The sequence below is a fragment of the Sinocyclocheilus rhinocerous genome, unplaced genomic scaffold, assembly GCF_001515625.1.
Source record: "Sinocyclocheilus rhinocerous isolate Xijiao unplaced genomic scaffold, SAMN03320098_v1.1 scaffold592, whole genome shotgun sequence".
In the NCBI taxonomy this organism is placed as follows: Eukaryota; Metazoa; Chordata; class Actinopteri; order Cypriniformes; family Cyprinidae; genus Sinocyclocheilus; species Sinocyclocheilus rhinocerous.
In genome coordinates this window covers 439484-449035 of record NW_015642562.1, presented here as the reverse complement: position 1 = coordinate 449035, position 9552 = coordinate 439484, and the positions used below count along the sequence as shown (strand labels likewise).

Below are 9552 nucleotides of genomic sequence, written 5' to 3'. Positions count from 1 at the left end.
CAAAGAGCGTCCAAAACAGTGTTTGGAAGCAGCCGCGTTTCGTCCCTGCTGTTCAGATGAATTATCTGTGCCGTACTCAAACATAGATGAATAAGCAAACAAATCGTGCTCAAACAAGACAGATCTGTGCTGAAACCTTCAAAATCCACCATGCATTTGCATAAGCGTGCTGTTTAGACAAAGATATTGTCATTTTGACAACTGCCTTTTTCCATTTTAATGGTGAAAATCAGAGGATGTGGGATAACCTAACACTCTTTAACCTATTTCTAATTAACTGAGTTACTAGATAAAGCTTTATTTTGATAATATATATATATATATCAGTTAATTTGTGCTGAATGCTTTAAATTTGATTACACACTCAAACATGGCCTACATTTGCACAACAAACTGGCCAAGATTTATCAAAACAATAATAGTTCACTAACCAGCAACCACTGAAAGTTAATATCAGACAAAATGGATGAATTTTTTTTTCAAACTTCAGAATATATTAAACCAGAAATCACTTTTACACACAATAGCTGATAGGTCTCTTTATTCCAGTGCTTCACTGAAGATTTGGCATGTAAGTAGCGCCACCTTGTGGAAGTTTGTAATTACAGCTCAAAAACTTTATGAAAACTTCAAGAGATTAATTATTATTTATTACTACCCCCTGCATTGCATAATATTGCATTTATACATCTACAAAAATCATATAATAAAGATTTTAAATTATGATTTTGGAGGTATCAGATGAATCTTCAGTCCTACAAAAAACAGAGAGAAAGACAAACGTTAACCTTCAGATTTTTACAAGAATCCTTAAACTAAACCTAAACCCTCATTATGCAGGCACTGGTGCAATACATTATTTTGGATATTATTTCATAAAAAAAAAAAAACTTATTCAAAAATACATTTAATTTATGCACCTCATGTCATTCCAAACCCATTTTATTTCCCTTCTTCAGTGGAACAAAAATAGAATCTCAGAGTTTTAAAGAAAGGAAGTGGATGGTGATTTATACTGCGATTTTGCAAATTTGGCGTGTTGAGATCAGTCATTTGACAAAAGAGAACCAAAGAAATCATATGGGTTTGGAATGATATGAGGGTGAGTAAATGACAGATCTGACATTAAGGAGTTAATTATTGCTTTAAGAAAATAAATAAATAAATAAATAAAATAAAATAAAAAATAAATTAAATAAATGTTGTGGATTTTGTGGATGTTTTCTAAAAAAAGTCCAGAGAGAGAAAGCATCCACCAAGTCAAACTCTTGCACTGAATATCAAGTCTGAAACTCTCTGTATTAGCGTTATAAGGGCCGTGTGAGGCTTGTTATCGCCTCTGAGAGACTATTAAAGTGCACACATTCATTCCTTTGCAGACACTGTGTGATAGATATGTGCTTTTATCACCAGCTCACGCTCTGCTGTAATACTCGCCATGAGTCGACTACATATGATCCTGAACACCACGGCATACGAAAGATCAAACCCTGCACCCGTCCTGAAATCCCTCCACTGCCACATTACCATTCATTCTGCATCTCTAGCACTGCTGCTCAGATATCTCAACAGTGTTGCAAGTAAATACACTTTTAAAGAAAAAAAAAAAAAAAGTGTTGCGTGTGTGTTAACATAAGACTAGTATGAACAATTATATATACACATGTGTATGCAATTTTTGAATAATACACATATGTATGTGTAAAATATATGTATATGTGTGAAATAAATATATATATATATACACTTTTTAAATGTAATTTTAAAATTAGTTTATTTATTTATAATTTCATTAGTTTGTAAAAATGAAAATTATAATGTAATATAATATATGTGTATAGATAGATAGATAGGAGGTAATTTTTAATTTATTTTAGTGTATTAAAAATTATTTTATTTATCTTTGGAAATATTTTTATAGTTGATACATTGTTATTTAAAATACCAATGTATCAACTACCTTTTTAATCAATTCCCTTTGATCTACTTTCCCTATAGAAGTGTAGGTGATACTATGGTAACCAGGATTTGTTTCCCTCCACTGACCTTATCTATACTCACTAAACAGGTTATTGTTTTGCTTAAAACAACGTTCTAGCATATTGTTTGGCATGTTTACACAAAGATCCCATCTGTGTCTAAATAAAGCGGTTATTTTGGAAATTCCTCTGCGGGTGCGTCTCTAAATGTGTGATATCAGTGTGATAAGTGACGTCTAACTGCAGGAATGCTGCGAGGGATGGGAAGAAATCACAGCTAAACTTTCCAGGAGACCCTGAAGAATCAAGTCCCTGCCCATCTGAAACGCTTTACAGCCGTACAGCTGGACCACACCTCGAGAGCAACCGGTTTTACGAGACGCCACTATCACGGCCTTTATGGAGCCCAACCCTGCTGCCTTTGGTCATTGTGCCTATCTGCTGGGTTGACACACATTATTAATGCTAATAAATGCAATATAACTCACTCCCAATTTAAACGTTGCTCCTCATATTGATACCTTCAACCTGTACCTGTGCATTAATACAGTATGTGCATTAAAATGGTGTTAAAAAAGCAAAAAAGTTACCGAATCGCTGGAGGAAGACGAGGACTTGTCACCGTCCTTCTTCTTGTGCTCCTTGTCTTTCTTCTTCTTCTTGTCTTTGTCTTTATGTTCTTTATCTTTGTGCTTATCTTTATCCTTATCATCACTCTGAAAAAATAAATATATGAACTAAAATAAAATCTCATATTCCATTAAACAGCAGACGGTCACATCTATTTCTGCACATCATCTGCACTCGTATTTCCTATTTAAACAGGAAGTTGGAGCGGGACACATCAAATAGTTTGTTCCTTTATTTAAAATGACTAAAGTGTACATATATGGATGGGCTGCTGAGAGACATGAACTTAAAATCTTGAACTGAAGATGTTTTTAAGAAACCTTTAGACATCTCAAACCAGCAAGTGTCCCGAGAGAGATTATTCAAATTCAATATCTGTAACATTATCAAACTTATTTCCATATGCAAAGTTTTTCAGGGCTAGCTGATGTTTTCCACACAGCCACTATCAATACTTCCCCTTCATCTTGTCCAGTATAACACTCACAAGATGTTTCTTATTATCAATATTGATCACATGTTTATGTTTTATAATAGGATAAACTGTGACTTCTGAGATCTTTAACCCATTAGTCACAACACGAATGTCTCTAGTGGCTATTGTAATTTTAATGGTTGTTTCTGATCAGATTATCATGTATACATATGTTTACCTTGTCTTTGCTCTTGTCCTTGTCTTTGTCTTTATCCTTCTTTCCAAACCCAAAGATTCCCTCGACTTGTTTGCCCTCTGACTTCTTCACCTTTTCATCTGGAGAAAGAGTGAATAAAAACGCATTCGTTTATATTCAACTAATGTTTCTTGATTCAGAAAATAAATAAATTAAAAACGTTTTAAATGAGCTTTGCAGCGGTTTACCTGCCATGATGAACCGTCGTAGTTATCAGACTCTCTGATCGACGTTTGTGAAGATCTGTGTGTTTGGCCAAGATTTACAAGAGCTTGTCTCATTAATATTAATTACGTAATCTGACGTGCGCCCGGTCGGATTATGTGATTCGCTGAACGATAGCCGCGAGTAGGTGAGCGACAGTTAATCAGCGAATAAGCGCAAGGCTTGGCTCATGAATATTAATAAGGTTGTGTGACTGGGCGGCCGCGCAGTATAATTTCGCGCTCAGGTGATTTTATTCAGGTGTGCATTCACGGAAGCATCTGTTCTCCACTCCTACTTCAATAACAACAAATCCACGCCCACACACACACACACACACACACACACACACTTAACCCTTCATTAACAGCTTTTTTTTAGCAACATTTCAGCTGTAATCTTGTTTAAAGTTGCACATATGGCATGCACAGTGTATTTTAGCAGGTTTCAGGGAAGAGTTTTGTCTATAAATAAGGGATCCCTTTTAGACTTGCACTCTATTTATTTACTAACTGCTTGTTTTCTTTAAAAAAAATAACACTTGCTTCTCTAATCTTTTTGTATTCTATCTATTTGTTATCTTTTTATTTATTATACAAATAACAAAAGCATAAAAGGCCTCTAACACTAGCTTGCTATATATTTTTTCTATTCTATCCGTTTTCTTTTTATTTATTATATGATAAAAAAAAAACTTGCTATGTGTACTGCATTAAGCTAACTGAGACTTATTATAGCACTTGTATATCATTGCTCTTTTGTTGATTTTAATTGCTTCCATTGTCCTTATTTGTAAGTCGCTCTGGATAAAAGCCTCTACTAAATGACTATATATATATATATAATGTTGTACTGTAGTGTAAATAAAGGAGTCTAGGACAACTTTTTATACCAATTAATTTCAAAAAAGTTTATTTTGAAAAGTCACTTATGTCGCTTTTTCAATAGTCACCAACCTGAAACAACTATTGGACATGTCTATCATTATTATCCAGTATAAATATAGCCTACAGTTCATTATGTTGACTTATGTTTAGTGGGCCATGTTGTCACTATATATGGGATAAATCACAAGAATGGGAATTGTTTTGAGAAAACAAACATTATTTGTAACATACATAAAATCAATCCATTTTCCACAATATAATATTTCAAATGTATTACAGGCTATATAATGTCTTTAACAGTAAAACAAACTGCTAAAAAATGTAAAAACAAAAAAATACCAGGAGATTTTCATAGATACTGTATATGCAGTACATCACAGAACTCATGTAACAGCTCGCACCAATTTATAAAAAGATAATAGTACTGAAATTTTAGTTTGTAGGACAAAATTCCAAAAACATTATCCTAATTTAATACAAATGGTGCAACTAGGTGTTTGAAACCAACATATAAAACCACTGCTAGAAAACAAGCATTTGTGCAATTGGATTTTTTGACTCAAAACCTCACAGTTGCTATAAAAATAAATCCCTTAGGACATTTTCCCTGTGTGACAACTTGCCCCGGCCCCCTTATGTCTTCAGTCTTCAGCTTTAGTCCTGCAAACAAAGAGAGAATAATGTTAACTTCCAGTTTTCTATGAAAAAAAAACAAATGTGACAGTTCAAGTGCTTGTAACTCTACATAAATGATTTGAGAAACACAGATTATACATTTTTGGTCGAATCTCATGCATTTGGTTTCTGGAAAATCTTTTGTGTTTTTTTTTTTTGTCCTCTCTTCAACAAGTAAACCGGTTTGTCTGCATTACAGGGGCGGATCCATCCAGCAGACTATGAAAGTCAGTCTATGAAAGCACTCGACTTCATCCAGGTGTTTTTAACGAAGTTTGACACATTTAAACTGGCCAGGTTTGTTTTACAGTATATTACTTACATGTAAGAATGAAGAACATGAAACATGGCGAAAGTCAGTGAGGTAGAAAGTTTATGTAGATTAGCATCAAACGTGGCTCAATCAATCAGAACGATTCATTTGAGTCTTTTTTTTTTAACTGTAGTTAAGCAAAACTGAAGAATGAGGATGTGCCCTAGATAGTGCATCTTTACGACTGTAAGTGTGCACCACACCTCAAGATCAGCCGTTTTTATGAGATGCCATTATCACGCCATTTTTACATCCTCAGTTAAAAAATGTAATTAAAACGTTAGTAACCTGTTCTTAACTTAAACTTTATCTGCTCATAGACAAACTAATGGTACCAAACTGCACCAAAAAACAACCAAAAATCACCATAAAAGAAGTCGGTATGCTTAAGATCTCCTTCTGTGTCTCACAAAACCAAATTAATTTGGGCTTGTTTTAATTAAGTGTTTATAAAACCATAGTAAAGGTACCTCATCACTGGATGAAGAGGATGACCTGTGTCCGCGTCCGCGTCCACGTCCCCGACCATGACCATGTCCGTGTCCATGACCATGTCCGTGCCCCTTTTTGTGCTCTTTATCCTTCTTCTTTTCCTTGTCTTTGCACTTGTCCTTCTCTTTGTCTTTGCTCTTGTCCTTCTCTTTGTCTTTGCACTTGTCCTTGTCTTTATCCTCTTCTTTGCAATCACTCTGAAAAAGCATGCATAAAACAGTATAATGCATCACATTCTAAACACCAGCATGTTGTAACATTTCTTATTTTACGTCATTATTCACCCTCAAGGGCTGAGCAACATTTTTGAGCTCTTGAAAGGAGTCTTCCGGGTTGAACTCGACACAAAACACTGTTCGGAACACATTTTGCTTCTGTAATCTGATTATAAACACATCAGGAAACTGAAAAGTGGCTTTAAAGGAAAAGTGCTTGGAGTGGAAGGGGTTAAAGAGTAAAAAAAACAATGCAAACATTTTGATTTAATAGGAAATTCAGATTATTAACTGTCCGATCACATTATAAACACTTTCCAAATGTGTTATTGTAATATCATAGTGATTGAATTATATTAGTTATTATATATTTTATATTGATATTATAGTTTTTAATAATATATTTATAAATTATGTATAATTATTTATAATTTAGTTATAATTAGAATTATTTATAATATATTTAATTAATTATAATTTGATTTTATTTATGTCTGTAAGCTTTGGTTTTTATTTTTATGTTTTCCGTTTTCATTTAAATTTTTATTCTAAAGTTTTAGACATTTTCATTTATGTTTTTGTCATTTTTTTATTTTATTTATAATTTATTTCAGTTTTAGTTTCAGTTAGTCAAGTTAAACTAAATTAAAATGAAAAATGTTGCCTCGGCAACTCGCTGAAATAAGTATTCTATATTTTATTTCAACTAACAACATTTTTATGGTTTTAGTTTTAGTTATCAATAATAACCCTGTTATATGCAAAATCTGATTATTTTATACTTTTCATCTACATGTGTATAAAATGTAAAAGTTTTTAGTTTGAAATCAATATAACATAGAATTGACAATAACATTATGATAAGTATGTCACGCATGTTGATGTTCTTATAACAGAAACTGTGATTTAGATTTTTCTGTGTATTAGAAAACTTTCATTGACCATCATGATCAAATATTTTTACCTTTGGCTTGTCACTACCTTTGTCCTTGTCCTTACACTCTTTATCTTTTTCTTTTTCTTCTTTGTCTTTATCTTTTTTTCCAAACCCAAAGATGCCCTCCACCTCGTTGCCCTCCTGCTTCTTCACCTCATCATCTCCAACAGCTGCTCCAAAACAGGAATAAAACTGTTAGTTTCTCTTAGAAATCAACCAGTGTGTGTTTACTGGTATATCATTTCTGCATCTGTTTACCTGAGTCCAGATCGAAGTCCATGATGAAGCAGTGAATGTGATCTGGTTGAGATGACAGCAGTATTTATCATCAACATCAGTGTTTCTACCGAGATCCACCCAGAGCGTCAAAACAGTTGCTGTTTGTGCCTCATTAATATTAATCAACGTGACGTAAGATTGGCATACGTCAGCTAGCAGCTGGCTAGCTGATTGGCTGAAAGACAGACAACGCTAAGTATGCGTTAAAATGAGCGAAACTCTTTACTGTACACAGCGAAGGCTTTGCTCATGAATATTAATTAAATAACGAGTAGTCTCAGCTGATTGGCTAAGAGACGTCGATAAGTAGGTGAGTGGGCTGACTAAATAAGGAATAGCTTGTGTTTATTAATTACGTGGTGTGGTGTGATTTAATTTCGTATTTTAATTTGAAGTGTAAACACATTTAACAACTTATCTTTCTAAAAAAAAATAGCACAATATCTGAATAAATAAATAAATAAATAGGTAATTCAGACTTTTTTTACTCGCATTTCTGTGAGAATTGCAAGATATAAACTCTGAATTCTGACTGTTTCTCTTGCAATTTAGCGTTAACATTTCGCAATTCTGACAGGTTTATTTTCTAAATTCTGACTTTACATTGGTTTTTTTTTTAACCTCGCCACGGAATATCTCTAAGTATATCTCGTAACTCAAACTTTTTTCCTCAGAATAGCGAGAAGGGAAAAGGTCAGAATTGTTATGCAGTTTTTCTCAGTCGCTTTGGTGCATTTCTCGAATCATCTTTAATATTTGCAAAGAAGTAGGATTTGTGCATTTCTCAAAACAATTCGTACAAACAGCACCACACGATGGATTACCTGCAAAAGCCTGTAACTTACTCACAATCTTTAGTTCATCTCTCAAAAGTAAGTATTTATGTCAATAAACATATCAGTGCCATCAGAATGAAAAGTCCTTGAGTCATTGTTCACAAAGATAGTCAAAATGCTTAGTCATGTTGTCAATATAACAGTGCACTCTGTCTGATGTAAACTATGGCAGCAGTTTGGATGACAGTTACTGTATTGAAATGCAGAAGGCTTTACTTCTTATGTATGCCATATATCCATTTCAAAAGTACAAATTTACACACTACTGTATGTGGGATATGGATTGAAAGAGACTGGATAGAATTCCCAGTTACACTTTTACTAGTGGTCTGACCAAAAAAAAAACATTACAATGTAATTGTGATATAGAAAAGGAAAAAGAAATATGGGCACAAAGATGAAAATAAAAAATAAGAAAGTCCATTGTCAGAATGTGTAACTCTTGTGTTGGCCTCTGTCTATAAAGTTGTATTGTTGGGCTATTGCTACAAATATACCCCAGCGACTGGTTTTGTGGTCCAGGGTCACATATAGCAACTGATAATGTAGGAAACTGCAGACAAATGCACATAATCAATTGCATGAATGTACCAAAGCAATCACAACTTGCTCAAAAGAATGAGAAACTGGTTTTATGATGTGCACAAGTGACTAGATGATGTGGAGGTTGAACAAGTAGTTTTGAGAATTTCATTTCTGATTTGAGAAATGCACCAAAGCGACTGAGAAAAACTGTAAATAAACCCATAACAACGTCAGTGTGATATACAAAAGAAAAAGAAATATGGGCACAAAGGCGAAAACACAGGAAACCCGCTTCAGCCATTGTAAGGCCATGATTAACAATGTGGTCCACAGTGGTCCTTATTTCATCTGATATGCGTCTATGTCCTTGGCCTCTTCCTCTGTTTTGCCTCTGTACCCTTCCACCACACATCCTTACTCCTCTTCTTCCTCTCGGCTGTTGATCCTGATCGTTCTCTGGATGTTCATCCATTGTCAGACTTTGTAGCTCTTGTGTTGTCCTCTGTCTATATGTTCTTTCCAATTGAAGGTTCATGAGATGCACCTTTGAGCTATTTCAGAGAACTGGTTTATCATTGGTTGATCTACATTCTCTTCATTAGTAAAAGATTCACCTGCACAATTCATGGCAAATTTACAAAAAGTCTTATAGAAATGTGTAGAAAATATGCTTGACAGTTTATGACAACTAGATCAACCATTTTGCATTTAATGACTAGATGTTTTGAGGGGAAACACTATTGCACAGAGAACTATATAGTAGATTTTGAGCAACATGACACGTTCATCATCTGAAAGCTGAATAAATAGGCTTTTCATTGATGTATGGTTTGTTATGATAGGAAAGCAATCGCAACTTGCTCAAAAGAATGAGAAATTGCTTTTATGATGTGCACAAGTGACTAGATG

General features: G+C 34.0%; 2 protein-coding genes across 2 annotated transcripts; both read right to left on the bottom strand.

Annotated features, from left to right (window-relative positions):
* Positions 1-524: 524 nt before the first annotated feature.
* On the bottom strand, positions 525-3568 carry LOC107756213 (putative uncharacterized protein DDB_G0292636). Its single transcript, XM_016573248.1, has 4 exons — positions 3469-3568; positions 3263-3360; positions 2570-2695; positions 525-755 (listed from the first exon to the last, which is right to left on the bottom strand). The coding sequence occupies exons 1-4, from the start codon at positions 3473-3475 to the stop codon at positions 750-752; spliced, it is 237 nt and encodes a 78-aa protein (XP_016428734.1). The 5' UTR covers positions 3476-3568; the 3' UTR covers positions 525-749.
* Positions 3569-4366: 798 nt separating this feature from the next.
* Positions 4367-7362, bottom strand: LOC107756212 (splicing regulatory glutamine/lysine-rich protein 1-like). The gene is made up of 4 exons (XM_016573247.1): positions 7262-7362; positions 7031-7173; positions 5830-6048; positions 4367-5031 (listed from the first exon to the last, which is right to left on the bottom strand). The coding sequence occupies exons 1-4, from the start codon at positions 7281-7283 to the stop codon at positions 5026-5028; spliced, it is 390 nt and encodes a 129-aa protein (XP_016428733.1). The 5' UTR covers positions 7284-7362; the 3' UTR covers positions 4367-5025.
* Positions 7363-9552: the final 2190 nt, after the last annotated feature.

Excerpts from the sequence above, each read along its gene's own strand:
- LOC107756213 (XM_016573248.1), bottom strand. Across the intron at positions 2,696-3,262 it reads AGGACAAGAGCAAAGACAAG|AGTGATGATAAGGATAAAGA; the intron begins GTAAACATATGT and ends TTATTTTTTCAG.
- LOC107756212 (XM_016573247.1), bottom strand. The coding sequence starts at position 7,283 with ATGGACTTCGATCTGGACTCAG. Across the intron at positions 7,174-7,261 it reads GGACTTCGATCTGGACTCAG|CTGTTGGAGATGATGAGGTG; the intron begins GTAAACAGATGC and ends GTTTTGGAGCAG. Across the intron at positions 6,049-7,030 it reads AAGGTAGTGACAAGCCAAAG|AGTGATTGCAAAGAAGAGGA; the intron begins GTAAAAATATTT and ends ATGCTTTTTCAG.